Source organism: Carlito syrichta, unplaced genomic scaffold, assembly GCF_000164805.1.
Source record: "Carlito syrichta isolate Samal-C Ts95f unplaced genomic scaffold, Tarsius_syrichta-2.0.1 Scaffold98159, whole genome shotgun sequence".
NCBI lineage: Eukaryota > Metazoa > Chordata > Mammalia > Primates > Tarsiidae > Carlito > Carlito syrichta.
In genome coordinates, this window is record NW_007042255.1 from 167,371 (window position 1) to 183,664 (window position 16,294).

Sequence of the window (16,294 nt, forward strand, 5' to 3'; positions counted from 1 at the left end):
ACCACCCAGAAGGATATGAAATAAATAGACTGAAGAAGATTTGAGGCTGTAATAAAGAACCATGATAACCAAGGAAGAAAGTAATGAGAATCTGAAAAGATTTGACCGTAACAAATTGGAGGCTCAAGTGAATGCTTCCAGAGCCAAACCCCTCATTGTAGATGGAGAATCTGCTTATGCCTCAGATGATTGCCCTAGCAGAGTTGTAAACATCATTCTGGCTTCCAACTAGAAGAGTTGTCGTTTTTTTAATCCAGTTCACAATCCCTTCCCAAACTTTCTCTATAACTGCTCATTGGAATTGCATCCTCCATCCTGAAGTCTTAATTTTTCAGAATATAGAAGAGTAGTCTTCATATTTTATAGATGAAGGCTTAAACATCAAATTGCTAACAGTTAAAGATTATCAAGGAGAGATACCAATTATTTTTATTTTTATTTTTACTGGCAATTTGCTTATCACTAAGACAAGCAAACTAAGTCACTTCTCCAAATGGCTTTGAGTTTTATGTTCATTTTCTTCTGGGAAAAAAAACACAGATTTTAATCTCACTTCTCTTTTGTATATTAGCATTAATACATTTTGAATTAGTAACTTGGTATTAATACATTTTGAATTAATAACTAAAAAGAAAGCAGTGCTTTGTTTTTTTTTTCAGTTTTAATTTTCTTAACTTGTATTTGTCACTAAGCCTGGCACACCCCTGCTCAAAAACTCTCAGTAGCCAACAACCACCTGTGGAATAAAGATCAAACTTTTATCTTGACATCTAAGACCTCCTACTCTCTGTCCATCACACCTTTTCCAGGCTTCTTTCCCATAGCCAGATCATCTGGATTATTCAACACACTGTAGCCCAAATGTTGCTTCTTCAGACTCTTAAACGAGACTCCCTCTTCCCAAAATGTTCTTCCCCTTTCCACCCACGTACACCAGTTATAATCTTACCTTTGACATCTCAGCACAAAAATTGCTTCCTCCTGAAGCCTTCTCGGCATTTCTATTTTTTTTTTTTTTTCTTTTTTTTGGTAAAGGTTTCCTTTTCTCTGCTTTCTCTACATTCCACATTGTAATATACTCCCACATGTACATTTCCTGTTACCCATTAAATGTTAAACTCTGTATAGGTGAAGACAGCAACAATTATTTTTATGCAGCCTTCCAACCCCCACATTCCCTGCTTTGTTGTCTTCCATGCTGCTCTAGAAGTAGTAACATTGATTGAAGAAAGGGACGAGGAAATGTCTGAAATCCAGTCCTTTCCTCATCTCTCTTTAGTCATTTTCATTTTAATAGTCTAGTGAATTAAAATCACCAGGTACTTATTACCTCCATGTTCTGGGCTTGATATTATTGAAGATATTAAGGGAGATCAGAAATTTTAGCCCAAAGTTCATAAGACATCAGTGCTGCAACTGGAAACGTATCCAACAGGGGCAGAGGGCTCTTGGATTGTCAGTTCCTGGGTGAATAACTCAGATTCCTGTTTCAAAGGCTAGTAACTTCACTTTCCTTAACATCAAGTGCACTGTAAAAGAGAAAACAATGCATAGGCTTTGAAGACTGAACTCTTTGGGCCTGATTCCTGAGCAGACTTCTCTCTAGCTGTGAAATCTTAGGTGAGTTGTTTAGCCTCTGTTTGGACTGTGCTGTAAAGTAGGAAGAATGTATATTTTCTAGGGGTTAGGAGAGATTTAAGTGAGAGCTCAGCTCGGGCTACAGGTCCCCTGAGAAGCTTTCTCAGTCAGTGTAATATAAACAGTCTTTCTTTGAACATGTGCTCCCAGCTCTGTGCACAGCTATTCTGAACCTGGATTCACTGACTGACTTGCCCATGCCCCCTCCTCAAGACCGTGAGCTTCCTGAGGGCTCTGTCTATGCTATTGCAGCCGCTTCAAGTCTGCCAGTCTGGGGCCCTTCTCTAGCCTTGGGCGATGCCTAGGGTGGAACCAGGGATGATTTCTGGGAGCTTCCCTTCACTCCTCATTGTTGAATAAAGTCAGTTGCCATTTTCTTCACCTTAAATAGAATACCTGCAAACATGGCTGTAGGACAAAATCTGTCTGATGTGAGCATGTTTCCCTATCTTTGTGGCACTGAAACTTGTACCCCCTCCACAGCCACCCTGTCTGCACTGGCTGAGCCCCTCCTACCCCAGCCTCAAGGGTACTAGTGGGATTCTACCCTAGGACTCCTTCACTTCCCACACAGTCTTCACCTTTGAATGCGCTAAAAAACCTGGCTGCTCTCTCTTTGATTCAGTTTAATTTTACCCAAACTCATCTTGCAGAAATGCTTCCAATTTTCTGTGTGTGGATTCTACCCCTCCCCAATTTCTAGCAGAAATCTAGATTTTCCTAGTAGTCACTGTAACTGGAATTTGAAGTGAGTACTGAGTAAATGGGTGAATTTGGAAGACTTTCTGGGAACAGGACTCCCCTCCAACTCTTGAATACTTTGACTCCCCTTCTTGGCAAAGGCTGGTGTGTTTATCTGCATCTCTGCAGCCCCCCCCCATCCTGCTGCCTCCCCCACAACCACGAACAGTGAGAACTTAACCACGTCCAGATGAACCTGCCCTCAGCCTCCTAGGAGGACATGGAAGCAGCCCATCTCTGGAAGCAGCATTAGGCTAACAAGGGTGCTGTACCCAAAAGGAGCACCGTAGAAGAAAATTGCCCTGTTACACTGATTACGCCCAAGATTCTTGCTTTATACAACAGAAGAATTTCCAGGGTTTGCCAAATTTCTAGAAAAAGCCAAAAGTGCATTCAATGAGGTTAGTTTTTGAATGCCATTTTCTAAACTGTCTTTCTATTAATGGTGTCATATTCTAAAAGTGAGGATTGGGATGAACTCTTTTGACCCTAACTCCTGGACTCATGGAATCCTTCTACCTTGGCCTCCAAAAGTGCTGGGATTGCAGTTGTGAGCCACTGTGCCCAGCTGCAGTAGTCTTTTGGTGTTTTAAGAAACAAACACTGTACTGGGGCATCCTGGCAACCAAACCCACTTGGGGACCATCTTCTCTCAAGTCATTAACACACACTCTTGGATAGCAGCCTTTGACATAAAAGGGTTTGCCATCCTTTGAGCTTAAGCCAGCGAAGTATGATTTGGGGCAGACACCAGGGAAAGGGGTTGAGTGCCTGCCCCTCAAGGATGCGCTACAACCGGTTCCACTGTCCTCCTTTCCGAGATACCTACTAGAATATTTACTCCAACCCCAGCTCACACTGTGCCCTCACGCCCTGCTCACATGCTCGCGCGACATGGCTGATGTCAGGATGACACATAGTTCCAGAATGGAGGAAGGGAGCTTGTGGGATGAAGACTGGACAAAAGAGTTAAATAGAAATCTGAGTCCTGAATATCCATTAGCAGCAGCGACCAGCATCTCCCAAGAGGCCATCTCCTGCTGACCAACCATCTCAAAAGCCCCATGCCAGCATCCATTTTTATTGCTTAAACATAGGGACAATGTCCTTAGCTTCTTAGAGTGAGAACTACGGCATTCCCCAAATCCCAACTTCCCTACTAACTTGGATTACAGGGAAAGTGGATGGAAAAGACAGAGTTTTCCAATAAGCCTATCAACTGTTGAGCAGAGGGTGATTTTAGGGCTGTATATGGAGCAGGCCGAGGAGTGATGCCACAGGGCCTGCTCCGTGTGAGTGTTCATTGAGTTGGGAGTAAAAGCTCTGGGAAGCAGTGCTGGGAACAAACCTGTCCACCCAGGGTTACTCTTCTTCCAACCCCTCAGCCTGCAAATACACAAACACAGTGGTCCTTGGAGTTTCACAGCAATTGTTACTTGGTAATCATGAGCTAACTCTTTATACTTGCAATGCTTGTATACTTGGAAGATGCACTTTGATGCTCTAGACATGATTGAAAGATGACAGGGGATCTCTAACTAGGAGAAGAGGAGGTAACCAAACAATTGACACTGAGCAATGATCTTGTTCCCGACTCGTATAGAAGTCTATACTATGGGACCAGTTTTTGAGAAAAGAAAAAAGCTTTATTGCAAGTCAACAAGCAAAGTGATGGGAGGTAATGCTCAAGTCTGTCTCCCTGATCTAGGAGAGGGTCAAGATTTTAGGCTTCTAACCAGTCCCGGGTGATGCCAATACAACTGGTATGTCAGGCTAGTGGTGGTAACAAGTAGGGAGTTAAAGTATTTTCCATTGCTCAGGCCTGGACAACTTTGGCTCTGCATCACCTGTAACAACTTAAGCAATGGTAAATTGGTTTGAACTGATCCCACAGTTACAAGATGAGGTGTTCCTTGCAGGATAGCGATTAGCCATTCTTTACTACTTCAGCATAAGACACTTCTGCTGGTGGGGCTTTTAGGAACCTGAACAAGTTGTTTCTGGAGATCTGGATAGCATAGCAGTTCAGAAGTAGAGGGTCAGATTGCATCTCTGCTAGATGCTAGCTATGTAATCTTGAGTCCGTTTCCTAGTTTTTCTGAATCTTAATGTCCTCATCTGTAAAATGGCCATATTTCTTAGGGCTATTGTGAAAAGTAAATAAGATAATGTTCACTAAGTACTCAGCACAGCATCTGACAGAGTGAAGCCCTTAATAAAGGTAGCTATTAACATAAATTTGCCTTCTTGTAAATTATCACAAATTTATGGAATAATTCATTCATTGAAGACTTTGGACTTTAAAAATCCTAACTGTAGAAAAGATGAGCCATGAGTTGTAACGTTATCTAACTTTCCTTTTATAGGAGGCATGGACATATACTTTAGAGAAGGCAAGACAAATTGTCAAGAAGTCCCCGACTCAGGTAAGCAGTCTGTGGGGTAGGATGCCAGCCTTTTCCTCAACATGCCCATCTCTCACTGGCCCCTGCTTGTACACCCCAAAGGCAAGGGCTACTCCAGATACAAGTCCAGGATATCGCGGTTACATTGGGGTTGAAGTAGGAACATGAGCTCCTTCTACTTGTTTTTCCAGCCTTGCCTCTACAGCAGTCTTTCAGCCTTGGCACTACTGGCATATTGAGCTGGATAGTCCTTTGTCTGGGGACTGTCTTCTGCTTTTTAGGGCTTTTAGCGGCATCCCTGGCCTCTGCCCACTAGATGGTGGCAGTACCATCCACCCCTCCCCAGTCATGATGACCAAAACTGCCTCCTGACATTGCCGAATGTCCCCTAGAGAGCAAAATTTGCCCCAGTTGAGAACTGTTCCTCTCCAGCAGACCACTATGGAAGAGGCTCTGTCCTCCTGCTCCTCCGCTTTCTAAAAATGTGACCTTAAGCAAAGTGCTCAACTTTGCTGGGCCTCAATTTTCTTGTCTGAAAGATAGAGATGATAATTGTGTCCTCTCATGCAAGGACTAACAGAGTTGGGTATCAAGCACCTGGTATCTTGCCTAAAACTTACCAAGTACTCAGTAAATGTTAAGGTCATCACAATGATTATTCACTTCCCATAATTTGTCCTCTTTGTAACAGCACTCTCATTTAACAGTTAGAATGTTTAGCTCAAATTAAATATATGACTTAGGCCCTGTTGAAAATCAACCCCAGCTAAAAAGGAAATAGAAAAAAGTAGATCTTTAAAGAACAGCAGCATCCTTGATACTAAAGGTACTGGCAGTAAGGAAGCATCCATCAGCAATGGGAGGGCAGAGACCTTGTCCTTGGCTTCTCCCTGCTGGATAGCTCATCATTCACCTTGATGCAGTACATTTAAGGTATTATTGATTTGGCACCATGGAAATACAGGAGAGGAAAATCCCTTGTGGCTGGGCTTGCCAGATTTAGAAAGTAAAAATACAGGATGCCCAGTTAAATTTGAATTTCAGATAAACAACAAATAATATTTTAGTATAAGTAAATCTAGTGTAACATTTTATCTGGCAACCCTGCTTCAGGGTAGGGGGCATATGAGTTTTGATGAACAAGGCCAATACATGTTAAATGGCAATATGCAGGCATTTCCCCATAATTGATTAATCAATCACAGTGACTGCATTGCCAATCATTATTTAATTCAGTGAATAATTAAGGGACAACAGGAGCCAGTTCAGCTAATTTGCTTAAGTTGTTGAATAAGATATTGAAACATACAAGAAACCCTTGACCACCACCTTCAGAACTGAATAGAAATGGAGAAAACTACAATGCGTCTTTTATTCTTCTCAACACATGTCTAAAATCTTCATTGTTTACTTCACTAGCACAAATTGCCTTGGCGTTAACTCAAAGACTAATTAAGATTTTACCATTTTTCATTTCTGTCACTGGAATTGCAAGCATAATTCATGGGGCAGAATTCCAATAATTACTTGCAAGGACCCAAAAAAAAAAAAAAATTCTACTGAACAATTCAGGAATAAAAAAAAAAACTTCTCAAAAACCTCCACCAATTTATTTACTCTCCAGATGAAAGCTATTATCAAGGGAAAAAATAATCAGAAAATGCAAATAAGTGTCTCTGAAAAACTGCTCAGAGAGCATTAGCTGCAATTAATTCCTCCGGGATGGCTGATATCACTGCAGACCTAGCCAGGATGGAGAAAGAAACACACAGTAGGTTGCATGTCATATCAGCACAGCCCGTCACACTGTGAGAATTCAGATTGGGGAACAGTTACGCACTGTAGAAGGAAATCAATGTTCCAGAGAAAGACTGGGTCTCACTGAGGCCCTGAAAAGCTCCTCAAGGGAACTTTTCATGGATTTGGCAGAGCATTGAACATCTAAGTACACCGGAGTTATGGCATCATCTTATTTAATTCTTACCTCTACAAAGTAGATAGAGTATTTTTGTTATCAACCCCATTTTACGGATGAGAGAACTAAGTATCAGGTAGCTTAAATAATTTCTCACTCTACAGAGCTAGTAGGCGAGAAACCCATTATTTAAATCCAGAGCTAGCTATTCCCAAGTTCAGTACCCTTTCTACTATTCCAATAGCTCTCAACAAGACCTCCTCAGTGCTAAACTTCAAAGAGTACCATTCATATCGCAGGCTATGTGGATATTGGAGTTTTACAGTGGGTAACCTGTGCAGCCGTAAATAGCAGCCCTGGTTACAAACTCACCTGCTTAATAGAATCATCTAGAAGCCTTTAAGAATTGATAATGTCCAAGCCCCACTCCAGACCAATTAAATCCAGGTAATATAATATACAACAAGGGTTGAAAAGCTCTTTGCCATTCAGAAATTCTATTTCAGCTTGGCTATGTACAGAAGAGTAACTCCCCTCCTGCTCTGATCCTCCATTTATCCCCATTGCCCCATCTTTCTTATTCAAACCCTCTGTGCTATTCTGCCTTCATTTAACATCCTGGTGTGGGGGAAAGCTCGGGAAGTTGATTCAATAGATTGCCAACTGAAGATGCCATGTGACTCCTGTCTCCAGGGACAGCCCAGATGCGCGACTTTCATTTTAGGTGGGATTAGATGCAGCCAGGTGCAATATTTTAAATTTATTGCTGAGTTAATAACAGCCCACATTTTGTGTCTATCTAGCAAAGTTCAAATTGTAAGGAAGAAGCTGGCAGACATGCAAGCAATGTCTTCACAATGTCACTCTGAGCCCAGCTCAGTTCTCTCTGCAAGTATATTGTAAGAGGAGAGTGGTCTTTCCCACATTGTGTGATGAAAAGACCAGATAATCAAAACCTCTGTCTAGCCAGGAAGAGTTCTGGGGACCCAGCAAGCTACATCATCTATCACTCACTTCCTAACCTCAATTTCTGCACAATGAATTCAGCCATCAGGCTGAATTCTGACAGCAAACAACTGCAATTATAAAATTGTATTCTATTGTAGTTTTTGTATAGTAATTATAAGGCTGACTATATAAAATTTTTTAATACATGGGTTATCATCATGGTTAAAATCTACACTGTAATTAGGATAATTAGACCAAAGTCTTCAGATTTAAAAAAAAAAAAAGAATAAATATATAGAGAGAGTTAGGGTCTCACTCTGTGGCCCAGGCTGGAGTGTAATGGCACTATCATGGCTTACTGCAGCCTTGATCCTTCTGCCTCAGTCTCCAGAGTAGCTAGGTCTACAGGCACATACTACCACCTTGGGCTTTTTTTTTTTTTAAAGAGATGAGGTGTCACTATATTGCCCAGGCTGATCTCAAACTCTTGGACTAGAGCTATACTCTCACTTTGGCCTCCCAAAGTGCTGGATTTATAGGTGTGAGCCACCACACCTGGTCTAAAGTAAATATTTAAAGAAGTAGCTCAAGCACTCAAATGCAACCTGACTTTGGACTCTGGGTCTCAGAATGTGTCTACTTACAAAATGCCACAAATGTTATGGCATCATCTCATGCTGGCATTTGATTTACAGTGTGTCAACTGTCCTGATCTCAGCTACTAAGGTTCTGGATCCAGCCTTCTAATCACCCCTCCTTTGTACCACCACCCTGTTTTACATCAGTGATTTCCAACTAGTGGTGATTTTGCCCACACCCTCACCCCAGGGGACATTTGGCAATGTCTGGAGACAGATTTATGCTGCTTGCAGCTAGTGAATAGAGGCCAGAAATGCCACCAAGCACTTCACAGCACACAGGACAACCCGCACAGCAAAGACTGAATTATTATCAGCTCAAAATGGCAATAGTGCTGAGGTTTGAAACTCTGAGATGAGGCCTCAGGGTCCTTATCTCTAACGGGTCTCCTCCAGGCCATCCTCCCACACCACCCCCCAAAGATATCTTTCTGAAACCTAAATGTGATTCCTCTGCCTTACACCTTCAAGGATTGCCCACAGTCCTGAGGGTAACATGCAGTGCCACATTCCGGCTTGTCGCACTGTCTCCTTCCTTTCATGGTTCACTGCATTCTGTTTGGCAGTCCCCTAAGATATCAAACTTTCTCATACTTCATAACACTGCTCGGGCTTCCCCCTCTGCGGAGCTGGGGTTCTTCAACTTTAGTATGCACCCTGGGGACCTTAATAAAATGCAGATTCTGATTCTGTACTTGTGAGGTGGGGCCTGAGACCTACATTTCTGAAAGCTCCCAGGTGACATCAATACTCTGAGTCTGTGATCACACCTTGAGTGGCAAGAACCTAGAGCACTGGTGAGCATTAGAATGACCTGGGGGGCTGTGAAAACACAGATTGTCAGGACCCAGCCCAGGGTTTTTCATTAAGCAGATCTGGGGAGAGAGGATGGCAAGAATCTGCCTCTCTGGCAAGGCTATGGACTGCAATGAGTCATGAAGCCTTAGGGCATCTGTCTTTTCCGTCCCACCTGCCTCTATTCTGCCTCACTTCTGGGTCATCTGCCTCCCATCCTGGGTTCCTAGACAGCCCTGCTAATGCCTCCACCACTGCAGACCCCACAGAGTGTGCCTAGAACTTGGAGGTCCACCCATGTCCTCCACTCAACAGTAAGCTGAAGACAAGGACAACCTGTCTCCACATCTTACATAGAGATGGGGTGCTGTTCAGGATTGTTCCTCTCCTCCTAGAAGGCCAGATGGGCATCTCAAAGATCCTTAAATACTTTATTCATTTTCTGAAAAGCCTGCTGATTCTCCTTTGCCAGAGTCAAATATCACCAAAGCCCCTAATACACCTCATAGCCATCTGAAGGACTCTGGGCAGTCAGGAATCTACTCTCTCTTCCTTTGTTAATTATTGCGAGTCCCTAACTCTTTTTCCCTATTGTCTTCTCTTTCTTTCATTTGAGGAAAGCATCATGGAAACCACAATCATTTTAAAAGCAGTGCTTAGTAAAAACCCAGGTCTTCTACTGTATCTCACAGAGATACCCTCCATGGCTCATAAAACCTAGGAGCTTCAGCTTCACACCTCTCTGCTCCCCTGGGGAACAGGCCTTCCTTTCTCCAAGCCCCAGATTGTGTCCTTTTAGTCTTTATTTCCATAATAAGGTGAAATTATTTTTATTTTAAAGTGTTCTTTTTTTTTTTTAAAGCACTTGGGTAGAGGAATGTTATCAGAATAGACCCAACCAAGGTGAACCATACTCTCCTGGGACAAGATGGAGAGTGAGAGTGACTAAGCAGGTGGGAAGAGCAAGCTAAGGGGACCTCTAGCCTGAGGAGCCAGTGGGGGCAAAAGCACAAGAGGTGGGGTGGACATGGAGCCTGGGGACAGGAACAAGAGGCATTTTGAGAAGGAGGATCCAGAAATCTAGACTACAGAGGGGCCCTTAGATGGTGGGAAACCGTTCCTTAAACTAAACAACTCTTTTTATTGTTTTTTCTTTTCTTCCCAGAGATATTATAGAAGTGGTTCTGACATTTGTTCACTCCCGTTTTTGGCCAAGATCTGTCAGAAAATTAAATTGTATGTATACGATTTCTACCTTCCTGAGCATTAGCGTGTGATACATCTTTGCTTGTCCCCATTTCCTAATGACTAAAGTGATCTTCACACTTAAAAGGCATTTCTGAAAGTGAAAGTGTTTCTTGCTCAAAACATGACTTGTATAGAAACCAGAAGACAAATTTGCTCTGAACAAAATCCTTTTGGAAATATATCGCATACCAGTGTCTTTCCTTCTCAAAGCTTGATCTGTGCCCCAACCTACAGTGCAACCTGCCAGGAAGGCTCTCTGCATGGCTCTGGTACTCACTTCACCACACCTGGGGACAACCCCTCCCTGCCATGTGACATGCAGGCCAGGCTGGCAATTGGTCACAGCAGGGACTCTGAGACCTTTAGCGCAAGGCACTCATGAGGCTAGAAAAGGACAGTTTTTTCACACAGCCCAAACTATTGCATGAAAAATCTGGGCCAAGCTTGGTGGCTCAGCCTATAATCCCAGCACTTTGGGAGGTCAAGGTAAGTGGATTGCCTGAGCCTGCGGATTTGAGACCAGCCCAGACAACTTGTTGAGACCTCTTCTCTACAATAAATCAAAAATTAACCAGGCGTGGCAGTGCGCACCAGTAGTTGAGGCAACTTGGAAGGCTGAGGCAGAAGGATCACCAGGCTGAGGCAGAAGAAGGATCATCGTCCAGCAGGTCGATGCTGGAGTGATGGTGAGCGTGCCTCTGCACTCCAGCCTGGGCAACAGAGTGAGACTCCAACTCAAAAAAAAAAGAGAAAAAGAAAAAGCTAGCTTGGATATCTATGAAGAGGGTTGGATGCAGAGCCAATGTCCAGAATTCCCAAGCCCTCCTGTCTCAGTTATAATCCCATACTTCAGCTCCACTGTGAGTCTGGGATTATGCTGGATGTCATAATAGTCACTGTTCAAAACATTAAGAGGTGGAACAGTATCGAGAGATTGGGCTCAGAGGCAAAAAAAAAAAAAAATAGCAAATGTTCTACATTCCGCTCAGCTACTTCTAGACTGATGCTGCTTTTGCGACTACTTGGTAATAGATGGGTGCTGTTCTAGGTGATGGGTGCTGAACTTCCAATACCTTTCCTCACTTACAACTACTTCATAAGGTAGGGAGGATTATTATTCCCATTTCACAAAATTGAAAACTGACTAGTCTGGGCAACATAGCAAAACTTTATCTACAAAAAAATTTGAAAAAGTAGCCAGACATGATGGCATGTACCTGTAGTCCCAGCTACTCAGACTGCTGAAGTAAAAGGATCACCTGAACCCAGGCGGTTGGGGCTGCCATGAGCCATGAGCCATGATCGTAGTGATCATGCCACTGCATTCCAGCCTGGGTGACAGAGTGAGACCCCGACTTTAAAAAGTGAGAAAGAAAAGAAAAAGAAAACTGAGCCTTAAAGAAGTAATTTCTCCTAGGCCACCAAAGAACCAAGATGTAGCCACAGGTGTACTTGGCCTTAAGTGTTCTTTGGAAACATACATATTCCTAACCCTTCTGCAGTGCTGCTGCTTGAGCTGACTTTGAAAGCTTGAGCCACTTAATGTCTCCAAGCCTCAGTTTCCTCATATCTAAAATTAAAATATACACTAAATTCTGACTACACCTCAGAATAATTTGGGAACTTTTAAAAATCTGGATTCCTTGGCCCTAGACCTATTGAGAGAACACTATGTTTTACTGAAAGTTCTCTAGAGGATTCTTAGGCAATTAGATCCAACACTTAGACCCCCCTGGTCATGTATGTTCCTCCCAGTGCTCACCTTTTAGTTCAGGTGCCAGATTGTCAATACTACATATACAGATGATGCTTTAATAAATCAAAATAGGCCAGGCATGGTGGCTGAAGCCCGTAATCCCAGCACTTTGGGAGGCCAAGGCAAGATGACTGCCTGAGTCCAAGGGTTCGAGACCAGCCTGGGCAACTTGGTAAGACCTCATCTCTATGATAAATCAAAAAATTAGCCAGACATTGTGGCGCATGCCTGTGATTCCAGCTACTTGGAAGACTGAGACAAAAGGATCACCTGAGCCCAGCAGGTTGAGGCTACAATGACCATGAGTGTGCCACTGCACTCCAGCCTGGGCGACAGAGTGAGACTCTGACTCAAAAAAAAAAGAAAAAGAAACTCAAAATAGTGTTCTTTAACTGTGAGGCATTGATTTAACCACACCATCTGCCCCGGTCTCTGTTTCTCTTACTCTTCCTCTCCCGTAGGAGCTGCTATTCCTTTAGCCTGTAGTCATCCAACCTGGCTCTCATTGTGGGAAGTTACACCTGAGCTTGCCCAGAGGTGAAAGTTGGCTGCACATCTGGACTGGGAGGCTATATTAGTTTTCTGTGAATACTGCAACAAAATACCACAAATTAGGAGGCTTAGAACAACAGAAATATTTTATCTTTCAGTTCTAGAGGCCAGAAGTCTGAAATCCAGATGTCAATAGGGCCATGTTCCTCCAGAAACTCCAGGTAGAATCCTTCCTCGTAGCTTTTCATGGTGGCCATCAGTCCTTGGTGCTCCATGACACACAGCTACTTCACTCCAGTCTCTGCCCCCCTCTTCATATGTGGCTATCTTCCCTGTGTGTCTCTTTTCCTTTAAAAGAACACCAGATACATTTGATTAGGCCCTACTCTCATCTTAAATAGACTACATTTGCAAAGATGCTATTTCCAAATAAGGATACATTCACAGTATCAGGAATTAGGACTTCAACAATCTTTTCTGGTTTTTTTTTTTTTAGTTGGAGTCTCACTCTGTTGCCCAGGCCTGAGTGCAGTGGCACACTCACAGACACCCCAGCGTCAACCTACTGGGCTCTGGTGATCCTTTTACCTCAGCTTTCCAAGTAGGTAGAACTACAGGCACACGCTAACACGCCCTGCTAATTTTTGAATTATTGTAGAGACGAGGTCTCACCAAGTTGTGCAGGCTTGTCTTGAACCCGCAGGTTCAGGCAATTCACTTGACTTGGCCTCCCAAAGTGCTGGGATTACAGACTGAGCCACCGTGCCTGGCCTAATTTTTTTTTTTTAGTTGGAGTCTCACTCTGTCGCCCAGACTGGAGTGCAGTGGCCGCTCCCGGCCACCGCAGCCTCGACCTGCTGGGCTCCAGCGATCCTTCCGCCTCAGCCTTCCAAGTAGCCGGAATTACAGGCATGCGCTACCACGCCCAGCTAATTTTTTGATTTATTATAGAGAAGAGGTCTCGCCAAGTTGCCCGGACTAACTCAAACCCTCAGGCTCAGACAGTCCTCGCACCTCAGCCTTCCAAAGTGCTAGGATTACAGGCTGAACCACCAAGCCCGGCCTAAAGCATCTTTTTGATGAACACCATTCAACTCCTAAAAGAGGTGCATTTCCTTATGTTCTGCCATCCTCTATCTCATAAGTTTCATAAGAGCTAAACCCACTGAACATCCCCAGTCTGTTGTGAAAATATCCAGGGAGAGGAGGAGGTTATGATTCAGACTCATATTCAGAGCCTCTTAGACATGTAAAAGAGTTAAAGAATTTAAAATTCTTCCTGGATCGTCTGCCAACATCAACCCCTGCAAGCCAGCTGTGTAGAGCACTGGCCTGGGTCCCAAAAACAATAGCAACACTGCTTTTTATAAATGGGTGAATGCAGAGAGCATTGGGATGTCGGGAAGTGACATCAGACATGAAAGAAGATGCTGGAAGGCTGAGGTACAGCCAGCTCCCCAGGTTCCAATCATGTCATCATGACTAGCTTCCATTGAATTGAGACCCCTGTCCCTCCTTGCTGAATGCATCATAGGATTTCCGGTGTCAGATGTGGGCCAGCAGGACCCAACAGTGCCAAAGTAACAACTCTTCAACTGAACCACCTTTGAAAAATTGAATTCAAGAGCATCTGTGGCCAGGGATTTTCTTGGTCCAATTTAAAAGGGGAAATTATTCTTTTATGAAAAAGTCAAAACAGTGTTTTTCTTCTTTCTAAAAATTATTATGTTTCAAGTATCATTTTCTTCAGGTCACAATTTGTTCAGGGCTTTATGATTTACAAAGCACATATAAATACAATCTTATTCATTCTTCAAAGCAATGTGTGGTCCAGTAATAATAATGGTAACTAAAAGTTATCTGGTGCTGTCTATGCACCAAGAGCTGTTGTAAATGCAACCCCTAAAAGGTAGGCGCAATTATTGTCTCCTTTTCTAAAGAGGTAAAGTCATTTGCCCAGGGTCACAGAGCTGGTAATGGATAAATCTGACCTTTGAACCCGGCAGTCTGGTTCCCATTGACCCCTCAACTCTTAGCCCTACTCTTTTGATGAACAGGTAGGTTTTAAATGCCTGACCCTCTGGTAGAGAGTCACCAGGTGGTAGAGACAAGACCTGTGTGTCTTCTGTTGCTTAGTCCTTTGATCAAATTCCTCCAGTAGGAATGACTTTCCTACCCTATGCCTCTGTCTGCCCTCATCCCATTTTGTCTAATGCTTTCAAAATTCATTTGAGGGGTCCCCAACCCGGTAGGTGTTCCAGCTCCCTGCCTGCCTTCTATCACTTGCCTGGCCCTCCTTAGTGCTTCCAGCTCCCCAGTACCTGCTCCTTCTTACCCTGTTCTTCAACTCCTGTTTGCCTGCATCCCTCCGCACTGCCCATGGCCTCCTGGAGGGCAGAGATACCATTCTCAGGAGTAGGAGCTCAGTGAAAAAATGAGGGACTGAATGAAGGAAAAGCACTACTTTACCAGGAAAAAAATATGTAGGATATCAGTTTACTTTCATGGGGCAATCACATTTTTGTTATTTCCTTTTGATCAGGATACAAAATGCCTCCATACTGTCTATTTTTATTGCAACAATGAGAAGTCAGAGAGTCCCCCTTTTAAAAATCTTTTTGTGTCTAATCATGTATGTACAAAGCCACATGTTATTTCACATAAATACATGCAATACAATTGACATACAATTAACGTGGGATATATACAATACATACATACAATACAATTAACATACAATTAACGTGGGATACCACATTAATTGTGTTTTCCATTCATCACTATTTTCTTTTCCTTTTCCACAGGCTTCTCCTTCCTTAAGCCCTGCTCCTTTCACCCACATCAGCCCTATCCCCACCACTGCATTGAACCATGTCCACAGGCCAGGGTGGGTCCTTCCGTGATTTCTCTATTCTCATTTTATCAGAGACCTACAAACACATCCACATGCAGATACAACCAACCCACACGCAATCCTGAGTTCCATCTGGGACTCAAAGGCAAGTACACACAAACATTCAATCTTGCTACTTTTCTTTTGTATAGTGCCTTGGCTTCATAAAATGATTTTAGCTTGAATAGCTCAATATTGTTAATTAATAACATCCAGCACAGTTACAATTGCTCCCTGGATCAAACCTGCTCACACGACATTTGGGTGTAGAGCAGGGGCAGTGACACCAGCCTGCATGATAATTGGATAGAGCGTTGTGTGGTCAGAAACCCGAGCATCTGAAGAGGGGTCATGGATTGGGGACCAAGATGTCTCTAGAAACCAAACTGTGATGAGAGCAGACACCTGACTCCTGACACCTGATTCCTGTCCAACCGAGGAACCATCCTTGGAATAAAAGTTCCCATTACACAAAATGGCAATAAGAGCTAATGTTTTTTGAGTACTTCCTATATCTAATAAGCAGTTAATGATATTGATCCTATTTTACAAATGAGGAAACTGAGGTACACAAAGATTAAATAATCTCCCTAAGGTACCATAGCAAGTAGACAGTAGAGCTGGGATTCAAACCCAGAGAGTCCAATTTCAGAACCCAGAGCTATGCTAAGGGAATCCTGTGACTTTTCCTTTCTACAGGATGCCCTTCATCCTATAACTTGCCTTGAAAATACTTGTTCATTCCTTAGGTTTCACCTTCAGGGATAATTCCTCTTTAGGATGTCAAAGGGCAGCCCAGCCAGCTACCTAGTTCTTTCAGGATTC

General features: G+C 43.2%; 1 protein-coding gene across 2 annotated transcripts in view; it reads left to right on the forward strand.

Annotated features, from left to right (window-relative positions):
• Positions 1 to 16,294, forward strand: part of AOAH (acyloxyacyl hydrolase) — a 208,752-nt gene that overhangs the window by 75,854 nt on the left and 116,604 nt on the right. For both annotated transcript variants that reach the window (XM_008063260.1, XM_008063266.2), the window contains 2 exons: positions 4,746 to 4,805; positions 10,246 to 10,316. In XM_008063260.1, coding sequence (XP_008061451.1) covers positions 4,746 to 4,805; positions 10,246 to 10,316 — 131 coding nt within the window. The remainder of the gene's footprint in view (positions 1 to 4,745; positions 4,806 to 10,245; positions 10,317 to 16,294) is intronic.